The following is a 22,334-nucleotide window of genomic DNA, read 5'->3' as shown; positions in this document are numbered from 1 at the left end:
TTGGTTGTGGCAGCTACTTTTTGTTTAAATGGGTTGATTGCACGCACACACTTGGAGTCTTCAACAAGTCCACACTTGAACTGCGCAAACAGTCTTTTGTATTTTGCAACGCCATCTTGTGGCCAGACACCAGAATTACATGACATTGTGTTTTTTTTTAAGTGATCCAAAATTATTGTTCTTCATATACACACACAATTTGTTTATTTCAGATGCCTTAATGGACTGCTTTAGAATAAAACAACAAATACCAAGGATTTAATGTTGATGTTCCTTGGAGTGTGGGTAAAATGAACTGTGTTATGATTAGAAATAGCAGAAAACATCTCGTAGTTTGACTCTTTTGATTTATTTAATATATTTCATTAAATGAAAGTAGTCAGGTACAATACAATATTTTGTTGTGTCAACATAACCAAGGTGCAGGAAGCTAAACAGCCTAAAGGGGGCAGTAAAACGCCATTGTATAACTTATTTTTAGCAAAGAGAAGAAGAAGCCATATAAACTTGTGGTAGAATTTTCCGACGGACCTATAGAGAGACGGACTCGTTTTAATTAAAACAGCAAATATCACTTTTCTGAGGATGGAGGGTAAAATGAACAATAAAGTATGGTTACAAAAAGCAGTCTTGTGACTGTTTTGATTTATTTCATACATGCACACCTTTTAAATGGAAAAAGTGAAGTACAATACAACTGCATTCAACATCACGTAGGCGCAGTACGAAAAACGGCCCAAAGAGGGCAGTAAAATGGTATTGTTACCCGGCTAAAAGAAGAAGAAGAAGAAGCCATGTAAATGTGTGCTACTAGTTTCCGGCGGAACTTAAATAAGGACGGACCGACATAACACAGCGGGAAGCTGAACAACTTTTATATTTTTTGGGGGAGGGAATACGAATTAAAATTAATTCTTTAAACATTTGTATCGTCTTGGCTGAACATGAAGTTTCGTGGGAAGATTGTCGACGTGGCGTGCCTCAACCATTTCACTCGTGAGTATTATCAGCGCGTCGAATAATATATACACACATGACTTAATTTCAAATTGTGTAAATGCCGAAAAGTACGTACGTGACAAAAAATAAAGTAAAGTGCAAAACATGTCAAAGTAATTGATACCATTGCAAAGACCTTGGAAAATTAATTCCATTGGTACTTGAACCATTGTGATAGGCCACATATTAAGGGAGCTACGAATTTTTGAAGTTCAAGAATAAATCGCTTTTTTGTCTTTAATTATCAATTTTATATATATATATATATATATATATATATATATATATATGTATGTATGTATGTATGTATGTATGTATGTATGTATGTGTGTGTGTGTAAATGTGTGTATGTATCTATATATAGATGTATTTAGGTATATGTGTGTGTGTGTGTGTGTGTGTATATATATATATATATATATATAGGTATATATATATATATTTGTGTATATATATACACACATATATATACATTAGAGATGCGCGGATAGGCAATTATTTCATCCGCAACCGCATCAGAAAGTCGTCAACCATCCGCAATCCACCCGATCTAACATTTGATCAGAACTGCATCCGCCCGCCATCCGCCCGCACCCGCCCGTTGTTATATATCTAATATAGACGATGCAAGGCATTAGTGAGGTTATAAAGCTTTTGCCTGTTAAAGAAAGGAGACTGATCCAACGCAGCACAGACATTCGCGTGCCACGCTGTCACGACCCAGACGCACACCAGTGCGCAATCATATGGGAGCCGCGCTGAGCGCACCTCCAAGCGCGTCTCGCTGCCGGCGACGGCCGGGTATATGGGCCCGACGCTCCAGCGCCATCCATTTTCAGGGCTAGTTGATTCGGCAGGTGGGTTGTTACACACTCCTTAGCGGGTTCCAACTTCCATGGCCACCGTCCTAGCTGCTGTCTATATCAACCAGGGTGAGCCCCACCCCTTTCGTGAGCGCACTGCGCGCGGAGTGACCCCTGTTACGAGCCCCCGGCCACGGGGGTGGCGGGCAGGTAAGCTGCTTACCTGCTGCGCGTGATGCCGGCCGCGACGAAGGCGGACGAGGCGGGGTGTCGGTGCGGTGGGCGCGGTGGTGACCCTGGACGTGCGTCGGGCCCTTCTCGCGGATCGCCTCAGCTACGGCTCCCGGTGGGGCCCTCTCGGGGGAAGGGGCCTCGGTCCCGGACCCCGGCGAGGCGTCGGGGGCCTTCTCCGCTCCGTAAAAGTGTCCATCTCTTTTTTTTTTTTCTTCTGTTGTGGCATATGCAGCAGGTGCCTGCTCGTTTTTCGTATGTGGGTAACAACATTTAACTATGTATATATTGTAATGTTCCCAGGAACGTAGGCTCATAGACTTATTCGTTTGTCTCGTATTTATTGTAATAAGATGCAATGTAACCACACAACAGCTCCAATGTGCGTCTCCCCTCTTTCCCGGCAAAACTCGAACTAACACTTCCTGTCAACAACGTCACTTCCCTAACTTGCCCGGAAGTCCCGCCCCCCAGCCAAAGCCATTGGCTAACACCCCGTAGCTAGCCGCTACATCATATTTCCGAATTGGTTTAACTGCCACCCGCCTGAATCTATTTAAAATCTAATTTTTTTTTATTTTAATCGCCCGACCCGACCCGACCCGACCCGACCCGACCCGCTGATAAAATCTAATTTTTTTAAATTTCATCCGCCCGATTCGCGGATAATCCGCGGACTCCGCGGTTGTGCCCGCAAACCGCGCATCTCTAATATATATATATATATATGTATGTATGTATGTATGTATGTATGTATGTATGTATGTATGTATGTATGTATGTGTAAATGTGTGTATGTATGTATATATAGATGTATATAGGTATATGTGTGTACTGTGTTTGTGTGTGCGTATATATATGTGTACAGCTCCACTAATGGACATTGGAGTGTTACTTTCAAAAGCAAAATTAAAGTATTGCTGGAAACATACTTTAATATTGGACATTATTGTATTATATGTATAGTACATGTTCCAAAAAGAAAAAAAAAGCATAAAACACAGTATATTTAAATATACTAAATGTAAAAAAGGGAATAAATATTCAAAATAATCTAGTTTGGTTACGCCATCATGAGTGCAACACAAGGTTGTAAAAGTTTCAACTACAATTCTAAATAAGATGTCAAAAGCAAACTGAAATCAAATACACACAGCTTAAATATTGATCAATACCTATTTATGATGATTTATCAAAATATAAAATAAATATACCTGAACAGAACGCTCATGATGGTTACACCAAAAAGTAACGCTATGAATCGCGTTTTTCCATGTTTTTGGGGCATTTTTATGCTATTTCCAAGCATCTCCTTTTTATTATCGTTGATTTTAAATGGTCAAACTAATGCATATTATATATGCATGCCCTAGTAAACAAAAAAAAAAGTCATATTTATTTTGATTGTTACATTTTGAAGTACATTTGTACAGGTGGGTGCGAATGTACCCATTACCAGAGCTGTACACACATATACTGTGTGTATATATATATATATATATATATATATATATATGATATGTGTGTATATATATATATACATATGTGTATATGTATATGTGTATATATATATATATATATATATATACATATACACATATATATATATATATATATATATATATATATATATATATATATATATATATATACACATATATATATATGTGTATATATATATATATATATATATGTATACATATACACACACATATATATATATATATATATATATATATATATATGTGTGTATATATATATATGTATAATGTAATTTATTTATAAAACATTTGGCAGCCGACTGCATGTAAAGTAACTGTATATACTGTGTGTGTATATATTATATTATATTAATATAATTTAATGGGCCAAGCGATGAGGTGGCGACTTGTCCAGGGTGTAACCCGCCTTCCGCCTGAATGCAGCTGAGATCGGCTCCAGCACCCCCCGCAACCACAAAAGGGACAAGCGGTAGAAAATGGACGGATGGATGATTTAATGGATGTATAATTAAAAATGAATATAATTGGCTGTTAAGAGAATGTGAAAGTTTGACTCGTACCTTATTTACTTTTGTGATGTGTATGAATAGTGTTTGGAGATGTTTTATTATATTTATAAAGTTCAGTGAGAAGGTTGTTATGTGTGACCGTTTTGCGCCATGAGTGGGAAAGGTTGTGTGGTTTGGGTCATAATCATATAAGTAAATGCTGTGCTGTCTACACTTCCACGTAAAATTCATCCTCATTGACCTTATTTACTCACATTGTCCACAACAGGGGTAGGGAACCTATGGCTCTTTTGATGACTGTATCTGGCTCTCAGATAAATCTTAGCTGACATTGCTTAACACGATAAGTAATGAATAATTCCGCGGGTAATCACAGTGTTAAAAATAATGTTCGAAATATAAAACATTCTCATGCATTTTAATCCATCCATCTGTTTTCTACCGCACCTGCTCAAGAAGTCGCATTAATGGTAAGAAGTATTTTATTTATTATTGGTTAGCTTCAGAATAACAATGTTATTCAAAAGAATAAGAGACTTATTATACTCTAAAAATGTTGGTCTTACTTAAAAATTAACGCATTTAGTTGTATTCAGTGTTAAAAAATATTATATGGCTCTCATGGAAGTACATTTTAAAATATTTGTCTTTCATGGCTCTCTCAGCCGAAAAGGTTCCGGACCCCTGGTCCACAAGATAGCAGCAAAGTTGTAGCAACTAAATTGGCAAATATTTACAATTAGGTTGTTGACACCCCGCGGGCCAGATTCCTTTTTAAACGTATTAAATATTTTAGGGGTATAAGGACAGACATGTACACAAAACAATACAACTATAAGTAAACATATTAAAACTCTGGTGTAGTTTTGTATGACCTTGAGATGTAAAATTTGGCATTTCGATGCACTACTGGAGAACTTGAACTACGTCATCAACCTCTTTGCTTTTCAATTATTTCAAAAATAACCCTCGCCACAGACACAGAAAATACTGACGCACATTGCAAACCGCCTTGATCTTAGCGGTCACAAGCTGCCTGTGCAATGGAGAAAGTATGGATGTCACGTACCTACATTTTGCTGCACCTAATATAATCTCCACCTGTAATGAAATGTGTAGTTTTTTCAAGTCTAGTGTTTGTGATAAAGTGCTGAGTACCTTCAGGCTGAATAAAAGAGACTGCTCCACATGTAGGCGTGGTGAGCACCATCTCCAAGCTGACCAAGACTTGTGTCCTGCGTGTGACGGAGGACCACCTTTTCTTCGTCCTCAGTGGAAAAGTGGCAAACGGAGGCGTGGGCATGTGGTGTGAGCTCGCCCAGGTAGCCTCCTGTCAGCCTTTTTGTTATTGACCTGTCTCAGCTTCTGACATGCGAGTCATTCTGCCCGCAGGCCAACTTCTTTGACGAATACCAGATGGAGGGCGTGTCTCCGGACGACAACGAGATTTGTCTGGAAGTGACTCCAGAGAACGTGTCCCGCGCCCTGAAGACGGTCCAGAACGCCAAAAGTGTCAAAGTCAAACTGACCAAGAAGCACTGCCCCTGTTTGACCATCGCTGCCGAGCTGGTGAGATTGGGGGAAAACATCTACAGTGTATCCGAAAAGTATGCACACCGCTTCATTTTTTCCAGTTCATTTCACAGCCTTATTCTTGAATGGAATACATTTTTTTTGTCCTCAAAATTCTACAAACAATACCCCATAATGACAATGTGAGAATGTTTTTTTAGAGCTTTTTGCAAATGTATTAAAAATAAAAGAGTAAAGAAACCACGTGGACATAAGAATTCAGACCCTTTGCTCAATATTGTGTTGATGCACCTTTGGCACCTTTTGAATACGGTGCCACAAGCTCGGCACAAAAGTTTTTGGGCAATTTGAATTCATTCCATTTTGGAATAAGGCTATAACGTAACAAAATGTGGAAAAAGGTGAAGCGCTGTGATACTTCCTAGGTCCGGGGTGTCAAACTCATTTTGGATCGGGGGCCACATGGAGAAAAATCCACTCCAAGGTGGGCCGGACTGGTAAAATCACGGCACGATAACTTAAAAATAAAGACAACTTCAGATTGAAATAGAACAAGCACATTCTGAAAATGTACAAATCATAATGTTTTTTTTTTTTTTTTTACACTTACTGTATTTTCCGTACCATACTCGACAGTGCGCCTTTATAACCCGGTGCGCCTAATGTAAGGAATAAGTTTGGTTGAGCTCACCCACCTCGAAGCTATTTTATTTGGTACATGGTGTAATGATAAGTGTGACCAGTAGATGGCAGTCAAACATAAGAGATACATGTAGCCTGCACAATGATGGGACTCAAGTACACAACATCAACATTTTAAATGTTCCATTAAAAGTATAGAACATTACACACGGTGCTCAAAAATCTATCAAAATGTTTTAGTACAACTTTTGTAAGCTATGAAGCCGCACCGCTTGATGGATTGTACTGTGCTTCAACATAGGAGTATTATTATGGTGTGTGTAAGACATATTAATAAGACATATTATCTGGTGTTTTGTTTCACAGTATAATGCAAAAGCAACTTTTCTTACCTTCTGGTACCTGCTCATCTATATTTAGGATCTGCGTAAATCCTGAAAAATTGCACGCGTACGCCTTTGTAGTCCGTGACAACACCGTAGTCGATAAGCTTCCTCTTTTTGTCTATCTTCTTGTTATAGAACATTCATCCTCCGCTGTTGTCATTTCTAATATAAAGTAGTGTAAAGTTCTTACTTACATCTGTCAGTAAACTCGCCATTAAAGCGCTAAAACATACCGGTGTAGTGAGTTTACATTATTCACCCAAGGAACTTTAGTTATTAGAGAGTTCCGGTTGGACGCTTTTTCACGGGACACATTTCCGGTGTGTTTGTTTCCGGGTGAGGAGATGCTGCTCCGTTACTGATTGAAGTAAAGTCTGAATGTCATTAAAACAGTTAGCTCCATCTTTTGACACTTCTTCCACTCCCGTCCTTGCACGCTACACCGCTACAACAAAGATGACGGGGAGAAGACGCTGCTGAAGGTGAGCCACGTAAATAAGACCGCCCACAAAACGGCACATCCTGAAGCGACTGTCAGAAAGCGACTTGAAGATGGTCTGTAAAACATCATCTATGCAACATTTTGATCAGAGAACCACCAGTACATGTTATGTAGACCACAAGGAAGTGTTTTACATTTAGAAAAAAAAGAAAAAAAGACTCCTTTAATGCGCCCTATAATCCGGTGCACCTTATATATGAAAAAAGATTAAAAGAATATACCATTCATCGTCAGTGCGCCTTATAATCCGGTGCACCCTATGGTCCAGAAAATACGGTACATGTTGCGGTTAATAGTATCCAATCTTTGTCATTATTTATACTTTCTGAATAAATTATGTGATAATATTCATCAGTCAACTTGTTGGTGTTAATTTTCAATCTATTAAGATAAAAAAAATAATATCAAAATCAAATTGGATGTTATTTATGTAGCATACTTGCCAACCTTGAGACCTTCGAATTCGAGAGATTGGGGGGGTTAAGGTGTGTGTGGGGGGGGTGTTTGGTGGTAGCGGGGGTGTAAATTGTAGCCCAGAAGAGTTAGGGATGCAAGGGGTTCTGGGTATTTGTTCTGTTGTGTTTATGTTGTGTTACGGTGCGGATGTTCTCCCGAAATGTTTGTCATTCTTGTTTGGTGTGGGTTCACAGTGTGGCGCATATTTGTAACAGTGTTAGAGTTGTTTATATGGCCACTCTCAGTGTGACCTGTATGGCTGTTGACCAAGTATGTATTGCAGTCACTTACATGAGTATGCAGAAGCCGCATACAACATGTGACTGGGCCGGCACGCTGTTTGTATGGTGAAAAAGCGGACCTGTCGACAGGTTGTAGAGGACGCTAAAGGCAGAGCCATCACTGCACGCCCTTAATATTGTTGTCTGGGTGAAAATCGGGAGAATGTTTGCCCCGGGAGATTTTCGGGAGGGGCACTGAAATTCGGGAGTCTCCCGGAAAAATCGGGAGGGTTGGCAAGTTGCTCATTTTCCTCAACTGGTGCACTAACATCATGTGGTTAATTTTTTGTTTTACATATGTAGCATCATCTACAAAGATACAAAGAATGGCTATTGTGACATCTAGTGGACACATTTAGAACAGCAGTTTATTTCATTCAAAAATTTCGGCAAATTTTTATACTGAGCAAACTCATTCTGTGGGCCGGATAAAACCTGTTCGCGGGCTGTACGTTTGACACCCCTGTCCTAGATAAAGTCTTTGACCTCATCAGTGATATCAAATCCTGTCCAGCCCACCATGTCCAGCACCAGCCGCGTGGTCACGCACGACATCCCGGTCGATGTCATACCACGGCGACTCTGGCACGAGTTCAAAGAACCCAGCATGCCCGACTTTGATGTGAGTGTCCACGTGTTTGGTCACGGTCCTTGTCTTGGAGACACCACCGCCAAGTCTTTTTTGCAATTAGGTGAGCGTCTACCTGCCGCCTCTGAAGACCATGAAGAACGTGGTGGACCGGATGAAGAACCTCTCCAACTTTCTGGTATGCTCATGTCACATGGAGGCACATCCCGGCGGTTGTTGACAAGCGTGTGTGCGTCAGGTGGTGGAGGCCAACATGAGCGGCGAGATGAACCTGAAGATCGAGACCGACCTGGTGTCTGTCACTACTCACTTCAAAGACCTGGGAAACCCTCAGTGGGGTAAAGATGTTTGGTATTATTGCCATGGATCTTTAGTTGCGACAACAATCTTTTTTGCCCCGCAGATGACGACGCCTCCCAAGATGGCGGCCCGTCTCGGAGGCGTGACCCGGACACCATGGCCCAGGCTCGCGTGGACATCAGGAAGCTGCAGCAGTTCCTCATCGGTCAGCAGGTCAACCCGAGCAAAGCCATGTGCAGTACGTACCTCCACAACGCCACCTACAGCCTGGCACAACACGTTCAAACGCGCTCGCCTTTCGTCCCCTCAGACATCGTCCACCAGAGGGTGCTTCACCTCATTCTGCTGCACGAGGACGTCTCGCTGCAGTACTTCATACCCGCCGTGGCGTAGACGCTTGCCGCCGCCTAGGAGACGTACAAAACAGCAACTTGAGGAGGTGGGCCACGCCGCCACAAAACAAAATGGCGTTTGGACGTTTAGTTTTAAGTGTTCCAACGGCTTTGGCGTGTCATGAAAGCAGTTTGTAGCATGGTCACATGACACTGGAGGGGCCTCAAGGCTCCGCCCCCTCTGTTACAAAGTTAATGGCAGAGAGTGATGAAGTCACATGGTCATCCGGCACTCTTGCGACGATCATGTGACACAGCATCTAAATTGTGTCAATCGAGGCGTTATCTTTAATTGTCATCAGAATATAAACAATAATAAAAGTTTTGTCAATCATTGGGCTCTCGTTTGGGTCTGTACCTAATGAAGTGACCTGTGTATTTGTGCGTCATGTCCAAAGTTCCTGCTGGGATTGTGAAATTTAAACCTCAGTGTTGTGCGCGCGTGTGTTGCTGAGTGACACACAAGCGCACCTTTGTGCCAGCGTTGCCACGGCAACCGTGTAGTTTGCAGACTTCCTGGTTGTGAACTTCCAGCTGTACTTCTCCTGCATCAGATGTAAGGACTCATGTATTCTTCTTCAATTTTCAATCGCCATCACGTCACATAATTTTTGTTTTTGTTGGGTTGCCAGATGGCAGAAGAAGATCTTTCAGGTTTGAAAGACATCTCTCCGGCAGAAGGACAGGAGGTCCGGTCTCCCTCAGGGTTCAGCCCAAGTCCTCATGGGTCCAAGGCAGGAGGAGACCCAAGGGTCCACCGTGGGCCTCAGCAGGGTCTCCACAAAGGTAAGAACTTTGATGGACTTGAAGCAAGCAAAGTTGATGATGAGCATTTCAAGGAGAGCTTCATGAAGCTGGTGCATTTCAGCACCCCCTTGTGGCCTGCACGGTCCTTTCATTCTAGGCTCGGTAGGAAGGTGTGGAGCCTATCACAGCTGGCCACACCTGTCTGACTCAACCACTGTGTGTAGAGCATTTTTATCATGTCCCAATTTGTATTCCCGTTTAATTTAAATCTTTTATGTACAATTTATTCTTATTATTTGTGCATTTTTGCAGTATTGTTCAAATGCCCTTGAGCTACAAAGTTTTTTTAGGTGAGGTAAATTCAAAATAGTGATGTCACTGTCAAAGAATAGGGATATAGCGCCACCATGTGGAATTTTTACATTGAAAACACTGCAAAAATAACGAGTGATTATTCTGAGCCACATCTTATGTTGTAACTGTTTCATTAAAGAAAAAAAAAACTAAAACGATTAGGGGTGCACAAAAAATTTGACCTAAATCAAAATCGCGATTCTTATTCATCCCGATTCTAAATCAATTCCATAACTTTTTATTTGTATGCAACCAGGAGGAGCTTTTCTAACCCGTAACCTGTTTTGAAAAACTTTTACAATGCATTCCGAGAATCGGTTTGAATCGGGAATTGGGTTAAATCAAGAATCCATTCTGAATTGGATCGTCACCCAGGAATTGGAATCAGATCGAATGGTTAAGTTCCCAAACAACACACTTAATAACGAGAACGGCCACACTGGGAGACGTGCTAGCAGACACATCTCTCCAGCGGAAGCCAGCCTTTTTTTCTTTTTTTTCTTTAAACTGTATTTATAAAAAACATGACATTTTTATTAGAGTAGGCCAGCATTTGTGGGTGTTTTTTGTCAGATGCAAAAATATTGTTTTATTGCTTGGAATGAAATTTTATTAAATGTCTACCAATATGGAGGATTATATGCTGTATCCAAGATTAAATACTTCTCTAAACTGGACTTTAAGACAAAATTAATGCGATCATCATACAAAGTAGGTTTTCATCGAGGATAGCTATTGCTGCTCCAGATACAAACACAGAAAGGTAAGATACACTCACAATATTTGATTTATTTTGTTAAAATCAAATGGGACCAAAAGGTATTTAATAACAATGTTATCAAATACTTTTTGGACCCATTTATCATATCATATCATTATGATAACGTTTCTATGAAAGTGAATTACTCCCTTCTTTTTCTTGTTATTCTAATGTGTAACCTAAATCAACAATGATTAGACCTGCACATATGAATTAAAGTAAAAAAAAAAAAAGATGAAAAAAAACCTCCAAAAGTATCTATGCCTCACCTGGTGTATAGTTCACCGCACGTAACTGGTGTGTGTATATACATATATATATATATATATATATATATATAATGCCGAAAACCATCTTCATCCAAAACATTATGGATAATATTCAATAGGAATGGGAAACAAAAGCAACAAAAAAAAATATATAAAATATTTTTAAATGTATTTTTATATATATATATATATATATATATATATATATAAAAATACATTTAAAAATATTTTTTGTTGTTGTTGTTGTTGTTGTTTTTGTTTCCCATTCCTATTGAATATTATCCATAATGTTTTGGATGAAGATGGTTTTCGGCATTATATATATATATATATATATATATATATAGTTTTCGGCAAAGTTTTTAATGTTTTCCTCTGTGATGCAGGACACAGAAGAATTGGAGTCCAGAACCCTTCCGGTGACCAACATGCGTCTGCCCCGGCCCCAAAACCCTCTGTGAGCAGGCATGAACTCGGCCACTAGGGGGCGACGCTCTGACTAGAGACACGATCATTGTCATGTGCAGGTGTCCCCAAAGAGGACAACGATGCTGTCCAATGAGGAAAGACGTGAGCGGGCCAAGCAGGCCAAAGCCTTGAAGGAAGAGCGGCGGTCCTCGCTGGACCCTCGGCACCAGTACCTGATCAGCAGGCTGGTGGATGCTGCGTGTCTGGACCAGCAGGAGGTGGAGGACGCGCTTGTATCGGATGGCAAGGTGTGCACACGCACATTTTCTTGAAGACATCTCACCTGAAATGAATTCTTGGTCATAGTTCGACCTGATCCAAGACTTCTTTGCCGTAAATGGATCCAGGAAGTTGATTTTCTTCTATCAGAACACAAAGCAGGTCTTCTTGAAGCTTTCAACATCCCTCCGCTGTACCAATGTCATCTTGAAAGCAGTTTCTGTTTTCTCTCCAGGACATGTCCTCCGCTCATCCTTCTTTTAGGGACGTGTCCTCCTCAGCCGTGGCTACGAGGAAGCTTTTCCTCACTACAGGAAGTGCTGAGGTACAAACTGTAAAAAAAAAAAGGAGTTTCTTAAACTGAGATAATGACATTTGTGCTTTTTTTAGTCATTGGAAGGCAAGTGTTTCTTCTTTCTGAGGACTACCAAAAAGGCGATAAGCACTGCTAACGTCCATCAGGTCATTATTAGTACGTCTTCTGATATTTTTCTCTTTCAATGTAGTCGACAACCCTTCCTTCCTTGCAGGAGGTCAACTTTGGCATGTTGGACAGCAGCGATGGCAACATCCTGAACAGTTTGGAAACGTTGATGTCCAGCGTAATGTTACCTGCGCTTAGAGCACCACAGGTAACAAGGGTAGGACACAAAATGTCCCATAATTATTACTGACAGTAAAGTATACACTGACACTGGTATTATGGACAGTGAAGTAGGCCCACTGTTCATGCTGAAAATAAAGTAACCACAAATGTTTGTTATTAGACAGTGAACTAATCACAAACACAGAAATGTCCCACTGTTATGACAGACAGTGAAGTGTACACTGATGCTGGTAAAACAGTGATATAAGCACCGATGCATAAATGTCCCATTGTTCATACTGAAAATAAAGGGACCACAAATGTTTGTTGTTACACACAGTGAACTAATCACAAACACAGAAATGTCCCACTGTTATGACAGACAGTGAAGTCTACACTGACACTGGTAATACAGACAGTTAAGTAAGCACTGATGCATAAATGTCCCACTGTTCATACTGAAAATAGAGTAACCACAAATGTATATTACAGACTGAACTAATCAAAAACACAGAAAAGTCCCACTGTTATGACAGACAGTGAAGTTTACACTGATACTAGTAATATAAAAAGTGAAATAAGCACCGATGCATAAATGTCCCATTGTTCATCCTGAAAATAAAGGGGCCACAAATGTTTGTTGTTACAGACAGGGAACTAATCACAAACACAGAAATGTCCCACTGTTATGACAGACAGTGAAGTGTACACTGATACTGGTAAGACAGTGATATAAGCACCGATGCATAAATGTCCCATTGTTCATACTGAAAATAAAGGGACCACAAATGTTTGTTGTTACAGACAGTGAACTAATCACAAACACAGAAAAGTCCCACTGTTATGACAGACAGTGAAGTGTACACTGACACTGGTAATACAGACAGTTAAGTAAGCACCGATGCATAAATGTCCCACTGTTCATACTGAAAATAGAGTAGCCACAAATGTATATTACAGACAGTGAACTAATCACAAACACAGAAAAGTCCCACTGTTATGACAGACAGTGAAGTTTACACTGATACTAGTAATATAAAAAGTGAAATAAGCACCGATGCATAAATGTCCCATTGTTCATCCTGAAAATAAAAGGACCACAAATGTTTGTTGTTACAGACAGTGAACTAATCACAAACACAGAAATGTCCCACTGTTATGACAGACAGTGAAGTGTACACTGACACTGGTAATACAGACAGTTAAGTAAGCACCGATGCATAAATGTCCCACTGTTCATACTGAAAATAGAGTAACCACAAATGTATATTACAGACAGTGAACTAATCACAAACACAGAAAAGTCCCACTGTTATGACAGATAATGAAGTTTACACTGATACTAGTAATATAAAAAGTGAAATAAGCACCGATGCATAAATGTCCCGTTGTTCATCCTGAAAATAAAAGGACCACAAATGTTTGTTGTTACAGACAGTGAACTAATCACAAACACAGAAATGTCCCACTTTTATGACGGACAGTGAAGTGTACACTGACACTGGTAATACAGACAGTTAAGTAAGCACCGATGCATAAATGTCCCATTGTTCATACTGAGAATAAAGGGACCACAAATGTTTATTGTTACAGACAGTGAACTAATCACAAACACAGAAAAGTCCCACTGTTATGACAGACAGTGAAGTGTACACTGATACTGGTAATACAGACAGTGAAGTAAGCACCGATGCATAAATGTCCCACTGTTCATACTGAAAATAGAGTAACCACCTAATGTATATTACAGACAGTGAACTAATCAAAAACACAGAAAAGTCCCACTGTTATGACAGACAGTGAAGTTTACACTGATACTAGTAATATAAAAAGTGAAATAAGCACCGATGCATAAATGTCCCATTGTTCATACTGAAAATAAAGGGGTCACACATGTTTGTTGTTACAGACAGTGAACTAATCACAAACACAGAAATGTCCCACTGTTATGACAGACAGTGAAGTGTACACTGATACTGGTAAGACAGTGGAATAAGCACCGATGCATAAATGTCCAACTGTTTACATTGAAAATAAAGTAACCACAAATGTTTGTTATTAGACATTGAACTAATCACAAACACAGAAATGTCCCACTGTTATGACAGACAGTGAGGTGTTCACTGATAATATTAGAAATAACAAAAGTTTGTTATAACAGTCAGTGAACGAATCACGAAAACAGAAATGTCCCACTGTAATGACAGATGGTGAAGTCGGCACAATCACTATGTTTTGTCCTCAGACGTGGGGCGGCGTGCAGGACGGAGTTGCCTGTCCTTACGTCCAAGACTTCCTGTCCTCACTGGACGACTTTGTCAGTCACCTGAACTCGTTGCAAGTCAACATGACCAAGATGTTTCAGCTGCAACCGCTTGAACTTCCTCTCATCATCAATCAGCTGAGCAGCCCTGCGGACTACACGGCAGCAGGTAAGAAGGTCAATCGTCCAAACCCACGGTGATCTTCAGACACCGTGTTGAAGTCATTGCGCTTCAGCCAATGACAGCGAGCTGATGGAGAAGCTAGAGGGCGTGGTCGCATCGTGGGCCGACCAGATTCGCCGACTGCTGACTGAGAGCGAGCAAATGCGGAAGGAGGCAGATGACGTTGGACCCTCAGCCGAGTTGGAGCACTGGAAGACGCGCATGGTCACCTTCAGCAGGTCTTTAACATTGACCTTAGCATGCTGTTCCTTGAACATGCAGCATGTTAATGAGTGTGTGTGTGTGTGTGTCAGTCTGGTAGAAGAGCTGAAGCGTCCTCAGGTGAAAAGGACTCTTGGAGTTCTGCAGGTGGCCAGGTCCAGAACGCTGCAAGCGTGGAGGGAGCTGGTGAGTGTCCACAAAGCTTCGCCAGCTGCGGTTAGCCTACTCTGCTCACGACGTGCCTTTTGTTTCAGGACGCCAACATCACAATGGTGGCCAACGAGGCCAAAGACAACGTGAAGTTTCTCCTCACCCTGCAGAAGTTCTTCAAGGAGCTGCAGAAAAGCTCGCCGGTATTAAAAAAGAAGTATAATTGGATTGTTTGTCATCATTGCTGATGTTTCGATGCGTCTCATCCAGGCTATGATGCTGGAGCAAGTTCCCGCTCTGATGGCCGCCGTCAGTATGATCCACGCCGTTTCCGGTTACTACAACACCTCAGAGAGGATGACGTCGCTGCTGATCAAGGTCACCAATCACATGATCAGCGCCTGCAGGAGATACTTGACACAGGGCGCCGCCCACATTTGGGACCTCAGCAGGTACGCAATCAGATGCAGTCAGAAGCAGCGTGTCACGTCACAAAGTATTGGCGTAAAAATGGTGGGTGTGTGAACGTCAAAGGCCCATCCTGCTCGAGCGTATCTCAGAGTGTTGGCATCTGAAGGCGGCGTACCAGCGCAGCTTCCACGCCGTTCGAGACAAATTAAAAGCGAAACCAACATACAGACAGTTTGACTTCAGGTACATTATTGATATATTTACTGTATGATGATGTGGTGAAAATGACGGCCATCTTTGTTTGTGTGCAGCGAGAACTACATCTTTGGGAAGTTTGAGGCCTTCTGCCGGCGCCTGGAGAAGATCGCCGACATGGCGTCCTGCCTGGAGGATCTGGCAACTCTGCAGCGTATCAAGGTCTCCTTGAGGCAGTGTTTCTCAATTATTTTCTGTCACGGCCCCCTTAGGGGACAGAATAGGGGCGCCCACACCACTATATAGGAAGCAGTGGATCAAAGTAGCATTAAGTAACTTTTCAACCTTCATGAAATATTTTTATAACGTTTGAGATGATACATGGACTTACAACCAGTTGAAGGACACCTCTGTCATGGCCTGAGGGGGTCTGTATTGCTCTCACTGGCACTTACGTTGAGGAGGGTGGCAGGAATCCTGCCACACAAAAAACTGCCAATGTGTCGACTTGCTTTACGGCATATGTCATTCCCCCTTTCCCCATTTGTTAAAAAGACGGAAGTCAATACGAACGCCTATGTGCCGCCAGATAACTGAAAGAAGAAGAAGAAAAACGCCTACGCGCAATTACTACTATCATGGTCGAAGCTCCAAAATAACCAAAGAAACGAAAAGTTTTTTCTGAGGAGACGGAAAAAAAATGCAGCCTACCCAGATAAAAAGACAGTCAAGGATCAACATTGCCCCGGCTGTCACTCGCTGGCATGAGCTCAAACATGAGGAGGGATTTTTGGCCAATGCTGCCTTGGCTCTGTCAATGCTAAACTAGTAAGTGACTTTCGATGCTCAAATCAAAATGATAATGCTAATTTTAGGTATCGGAAATAAATAGCCACCAGCTTGATAGTTTGCAGTTCTACACTAATTCCTTCGAAAAAACTCCCCCGACGGTTTTTCTTTGCTTCGAACCTGCATGCGCCCCGATACATTCTTGGTAGTAACGTCATGTTTGTAGCGCAACCCAATATCTTTCTTGATAGTGTCTTTTCACGCCTCCCCTGAAGCGAATGTTTATTTATTAATCTATCTGTATGTGTCAAGATACACGCTATTCCCTCTCACGTCCCTCCACACATATCACAGCGCCCCACTATTTGAGGAGCACTGCCATTAGGGTTAGGTCACCACATTGACATTTCCGTACGTGTAGGTGGATGGCGTGGAGCCAATCTATGCTCGCTACCAGAACATCCTGTCCAGCACCATGTCTAGAACCTACGACATCCTGGACCATCGCAAGTTGGAGGTAAACAAAGAAACAAAGCATCAACTTTGGCCAAAATGTCCACACAACGTTGAATGTTCTCGTCAGTTTGACAGTGACCACGTAGACTTCCAGATGCAAGTCAGGGACGTGTTCCTGGACCTTCAGGGTCTATTGGACTTCTGGTTCCGTCAGTCTTTGCCTGTAAGTTCCAGGACATCAAACGGAGCTTTCAAGAGGCTACATCAGCGTTTGCTTTTCAGATGGACCAGATCCTGGCGCTGATGGCGGCCTTCGAGTCGGGTCCCATGGCTCGTCTGGACATGAAGCAGAATTACCTTCTGCTGCTGCGGCGTTACGGACGTGAGCTGGAGGTGCTGAAAAAGACATACCAGAGACAGCGGGACAGACCGCCTTCCGGACGCAACTTGCCACCGGTACCTGGAGTCTCGCCATCTGATCACAGCGCAAAGAAACGAGCTGTAACGTCATTGGTCTGTTCGCCTCTCAGGTGGCAGCTCGGGTTTTGTGGTGTCGTCAGCTCTTCAGGAAGGTCGAGTCTCCCATGTTGGTCCTGAAGAAGAAGCTGGACATCCTCAAGGTATGTTGTCAATAATCAACATCTCAACCAATATCCTAATGACGTTGTCTTCAGGGGCCAGAGATGACCAAGGTGATCCAGAACTATAACAAGATGGCTGTGGCGTTGTTTCGGTACGAGTTCGTGCACGTGCAGATGTGGACTCAGGCTGCTCAGCGGGCACCACACCTCCTGAACGCTGCTCTGCTGGTCAGACATGAGAACAACCAGGTGAATGGGAAGTGTGATGACTTGTGGACAGGAAGTGGCACCTAATCATAAAGTGCATGGTTTGACACCTTTGTGGACCTTGTTCCTCAGGAGATTTTGGTGAACCTGGACCTTGTGGTTTTGGAGGTGCTACAGGATGCTCGATGGATGACCAAACTTGGGGTGGTGGTGCCAAACGCCATCGTAAAGATAAGCTCCAGGGAAGCAGAAATTAAATCTCTGTATCGGCGGTGAGAAGACTTTTGTATACAATTAATAATTTCAACCTTTCTATGGTTCTGTTCCCCTGCACCATAACTAATCTTGTCATGTTGGGCTTGTTTCCAGTCTGAAGGACTTGCTACAGGATTACAGCCAGGTGCTTGGTCGCATCCCATCTTTGCTACGCCCATTGATGCGGGCCTTTATTGGGCGGGTGGAGGCGTCCCTCTCACCTGGACTCACCATCCTATCCTGGGCTGCCCTCCATACTGACACGTGTAGGAAGAAGAGGCCTGGGTCACAGTGTGACGAGCGGCCATTTTCTTAATCAAACATGCCTTTTCCTGTTCAGTCATAGAAGGCGTGTACACAGCCATGGCGGGGCTGGATAAGGTTGCCAAAGCGGCCGCCGATGTTTTGGAATGCCGCATCGGGCGTCTCCTGGACGCCATGTCTTCCTGCTGCCTACTGGTCCTGCCCGAGGACTCGCCTGTGTCACCTCAAGATTTCCTGACCGAGGCGGACCTCTCGCTCCACGCCGCCGCCACCACGCTGGATAAGTAAGCCTCTGACAAACTGTCAATCAAATCAGGGCCACTTTCAGCCAGTTGTGTGTTTTGATCAGACAAAGCCGGCAGGTGGAGAGCTTTGTGTTTGAGCTGATTGAGGAGCTGAAGAAGAACATGAAGCCGGCAGATACTGTTAACCTTGCGGTAACACACACACACACACAGACACACACACACATTGTGACTTTGTGTCACTTCCTATGAATTGTCTTCTCCTCAGGGATCCTTCCAGTGTCTCCATCCAGATTCCAAACAAAAAACTCGCTGCCTGAATTGTCTCCCTTGTTGTTTTTACAACCTGATTGGTCAGCTGTGCCATCGCAACACTGAAGCTCTGGTTAAAGGTCTGACACTCAAAAACGTATTTCTTTCCTCCATCCTTATATGTCCATCTTTCCCCAGCCACCACGTCTTGCCTGGACTCACTGAAGAAGCGACTTGGTGTCCTCAAACTCTCGTCCACACCCTCCTCCGCCTCCTCTTCCAGAAGCCAATCAGATGCCGCTCCTCTCTTTAAGGCCTCAGTCCAACTCACCATTCCTAACATCGTCCTCAGACCGAGCCTGGATGACATCCAGGTACACTGGAACCTTGATTTAAGAACTCGATTGGTTCTTTAACAGGGTTGGTAAATCAAAAGGTTTGTATAGTGAAGCAAATGTCTCCATAAGAAACAATGTAAATATGAATAATAGGTTCCAGCCTCGACAGAAGTCCATATTTTAGTGAAGATTTGTACACTTTTAACACAAAATAAAGTGCTATACAGTACTGTATATCAAACAAACATAACAAGAGGGTGATGGATCAGCTTTCTCTTTATTACCAATCCAAAACAACAACAAGCAGCTGAACTCTCCTGTATGCGCTGCTCTGCCAACACGCGCGCACACACATAAGTCAATTTGGTGCCCTCACAAACTATCAGAAATCATAAAAATCCTAAACAACCATATTGCTACAATAAAAAACATTTAAAAAAGAAAAAAACTACTAACATTAAAGGAGGAGCAATCAATCAATCAATCAATCAAATAGCCCTTAATCACAAATGTCTCCAAGAGCTGCACAAGCCATAACGTCATCCTCGGCTCAGATCCCACATCAGGGCAAGAAAAACTCAACCCAATGGGGCCAACAAGAAATCTAGAAAGGGACCGCAGATGTGGGGAACCCCCATTGGGTGACCGGTGCAATGGATGCCGAGTGGATAGTTAATAACGTGAGAGTCCAGTTCATAGTGGGGCCAGCAGTGGATCCTCTTGTATGCAGACAAGTCAGCAGCGCAGAGACGTCACCAACTGATGCAAAGAAGAGTGGTTCGTGCCGGGTCCCAACTTGGAACAGCTAGTGCCTCCTCTGTGGAAGCTGATCCGTGGCTACCTGATAACCTCTCTATGAAAGAGAGGGTGGCAGAGCAGAAAAGAGAGATGGCAGATCAACTGGTCTAAAAAGGGTTCTATTTAAAGGCTAGGGTGTACAAATTAGTTTTAAGATGGGATTTACATGCTTCTACTGAGTACTATCAGAGTACTGTAGCCCGAATAGAAGCTCTAAAGCCTGCGGACTTTTTTTGGGCTCTGGGAATCACTGATAAGCCGGAGTTCTTAGAACGCAGATTTCTGTCCGGAACCTATGGTACAATACTATCAGCAAGATAGGATGGATCTACACAGTTTAGTATTTTATACTTAAGTACCGGTAGTAAAACCTTAAAGTCGCATCTTAAGTGCACAGAAAGCCAGTGCAGGTGAGCCAGTACAGGCGTAATATGATCAAACTTTCTTGTTCTTGTCAAAAGTCTAGCAGCCGCATTTTGTACCAACTATAATCTTTTAATGCTAGACATAGGGAGACCCAAATATAATACGTTACAGTAATCAAGACGAGACGTAACGAACGCCTGAATAGTGATCTCAGCGTCGGTGGTGGACAAAATGCGACAAATTTTAGCGATATTACGTAGATGAAAGAAGGCTGTTTTAGTAACACTCTAAATGTTTGACTCAAATGAGAGAGTTGGGTCGAAGATAATACCGAGATTCTTAACCTAATTGTTTGGTTGTCAAATGTTAAGGTGGTTTTAAGTGCAGGTGTCTAGCAGGACCGATAATCAGCATTTCCGTTTTCTTAGCGTTGAGTTGCAAAAAATTGCTGGACATCCATTGTCTAATTTCATTTAGACACGCCTCCAGGTGACTACAATCTGGCGTGGTGGTCAGTTTTAGGGGCATGTAGAGTTGGGTGTCATCAGCATAACAGTGAAAGCTAACGCCGTATTTGCGTATGATGTCACCCAGCGGTAGCATGTAGATGCTGAAGAGTGTAGGGCTAAGAACTGAACCCTGCTGAACCTTAACATACTTCGAGGTCACGTTGTTATGGAAGACGCACTGCATCCTGTCAGTAAGATAGGAGTTAAACCAAGAAAAGGCTAAGTCTGACATACCAATACGTGTTTTGATACGTGCTAATAGAATTTTATAATCGTCGATATATAGAAAGCAGCGCTGAGATCAAGTAGCAGCAACATGGATGACGCATCAGCATCCATAGTTAGCAATAGATCATTAAGGAAGAGAAAGGAGCAGACAAAGATCAGAGAACGCTCTGGTAGAGGTGCCGCTGAATGAGAGCTAGCTCTACTCCTCCGCTGTGAAAATAAGTCTGCTTTGGCATCTTTGTCCAGTAAAGTCCAGTCTCATTACAATTAAAACTTGCTGTGCTACCAAGCCTGCTTTGTCGATTGTTCCATACTTGCGAGCGCCATTAACCTCTTAAGGCCCAAGCTGTTTGTTTACATGCTTTTTTTATTTCTCTTTGCTATTTGGGCTTATTGGGGGCAGCACGGTGGAAGAGGGGTTAGTGCGTCTGCCTCACAATACGAAGTTGCTGAGTAGTCTGGGGTTCAATCCCAGGCTCCGGATCTTTCTGTGTGGAGTTTGCATGTTCTCCCCGTGACTGCGTGGGTTCCCTCCGGGTACTCCGGCTTCCTCCCACCTCCAAAGACATGCACCTGGGGATAGGTTGATTGGCAACACTAAATTGGCCCTAGTGTGTGAATGTGAGTGTGAATGTTGTCTGTCTATCAGTGTTGGCCCTGCGATGAGGTGGCGACTTGTCCAGGGTGTACCCCGCCTTCCGCCCGATTGTAGCTGAGATAGGCTCCAGCGCCCCCCCGCGACCCCAAAAAAAGGGAATAAGCGGTATAAAATGGATGGATGGATGGATTTGGGCTTATTGGACCCTAATTAGAATAAAAACTAAAAATCATCTTTTAATATTATGTACTTAGTCCATAAGTACACAAACGTGTACTTCATATGTAGTGACCTGCAAATTTTTATTTTTACACTTTTTTTTTTTCAAATTCCATCGTATGTTATACTCTACTGACACCACCAGATAGCAGTATAAGTGTCCAAATGTCGGCATAAGACCCCAATTCAGTAGTGTACACAATTTTGGAAATAAGAGCTAAAAGGTGCTGTCCACGCATGTGGCTACTAAGGCCTTTAGAGGTTAATGTACTCCTTGCAAATAGTCATTTAAAAAAA

The 22,334-nt window shown here is 42.5% G+C and overlaps 2 protein-coding genes across 2 annotated transcripts in view; both read left to right on the top strand.

Moving 5' to 3' along the window:
• Positions 1–791: 791 nt before the first annotated feature.
• Positions 792–9,459, top strand: hus1 (HUS1 checkpoint clamp component). Its single transcript, XM_061964715.2, has 8 exons — positions 792–996; positions 5,239–5,366; positions 5,437–5,613; positions 8,359–8,466; positions 8,537–8,611; positions 8,672–8,771; positions 8,837–8,971; positions 9,044–9,459. Exons 1-8 carry the CDS (start codon positions 945–947, stop codon positions 9,124–9,126), a joined length of 858 nt encoding a protein of 285 aa, XP_061820699.1. The 5' UTR covers positions 792–944; the 3' UTR covers positions 9,127–9,459.
• Positions 9,460–9,757: 298 nt separating this feature from the next.
• dnah5l (dynein, axonemal, heavy chain 5 like) overlaps positions 9,758–22,334 on the top strand; it is a 53,609-nt gene continuing 41,032 nt past the window's right edge. The window contains exons 1-25 of the mRNA XM_061966003.1: positions 9,758–9,911; positions 11,642–11,712; positions 11,783–11,971; positions 12,030–12,104; positions 12,178–12,267; positions 12,333–12,404; positions 12,473–12,574; positions 14,774–14,960; positions 15,028–15,193; positions 15,269–15,362; positions 15,431–15,529; positions 15,597–15,778; positions 15,861–15,980; positions 16,049–16,154; positions 17,143–17,238; positions 17,305–17,400; positions 17,460–17,633; positions 17,708–17,797; positions 17,852–18,007; positions 18,098–18,237; positions 18,335–18,486; positions 18,561–18,768; positions 18,834–18,921; positions 18,998–19,121; positions 19,180–19,355. Coding sequence (XP_061821987.1) covers positions 9,758–9,911; positions 11,642–11,712; positions 11,783–11,971; positions 12,030–12,104; positions 12,178–12,267; positions 12,333–12,404; positions 12,473–12,574; positions 14,774–14,960; positions 15,028–15,193; positions 15,269–15,362; positions 15,431–15,529; positions 15,597–15,778; positions 15,861–15,980; positions 16,049–16,154; positions 17,143–17,238; positions 17,305–17,400; positions 17,460–17,633; positions 17,708–17,797; positions 17,852–18,007; positions 18,098–18,237; positions 18,335–18,486; positions 18,561–18,768; positions 18,834–18,921; positions 18,998–19,121; positions 19,180–19,355 — 3,207 coding nt within the window. The remainder of the gene's footprint in view (positions 9,912–11,641; positions 11,713–11,782; positions 11,972–12,029; positions 12,105–12,177; positions 12,268–12,332; positions 12,405–12,472; positions 12,575–14,773; positions 14,961–15,027; positions 15,194–15,268; positions 15,363–15,430; positions 15,530–15,596; positions 15,779–15,860; positions 15,981–16,048; positions 16,155–17,142; positions 17,239–17,304; positions 17,401–17,459; positions 17,634–17,707; positions 17,798–17,851; positions 18,008–18,097; positions 18,238–18,334; positions 18,487–18,560; positions 18,769–18,833; positions 18,922–18,997; positions 19,122–19,179; positions 19,356–22,334) is intronic.

Source organism: Nerophis lumbriciformis, linkage group LG07 (genome assembly GCF_033978685.3).
Source record: "Nerophis lumbriciformis linkage group LG07, RoL_Nlum_v2.1, whole genome shotgun sequence".
Lineage (NCBI taxonomy): Eukaryota > Metazoa > Chordata > Actinopteri > Syngnathiformes > Syngnathidae > Nerophis > Nerophis lumbriciformis.
Note: the sequence above shows the minus strand (reverse complement) of the source record. Positions and strands in the feature narration are given on the sequence as shown.

Coding starts and splice junctions, on each gene's coding strand:
- hus1 (XM_061964715.2), top strand. CDS start 945: ATGAAGTTTCGTGGGAAGATTGTCGACGTGGCGTGCCTCAACCATTTC. Junction 8,467..8,536: donor CCAGCATGCCCGACTTTGAT/GTGAGTGTCCAC, acceptor TTTTGCAATTAG/GTGAGCGTCTACCTGCCGCC. Junction 8,612..8,671: donor AGAACCTCTCCAACTTTCTG/GTATGCTCATGT, acceptor TGTGTGCGTCAG/GTGGTGGAGGCCAACATGAG.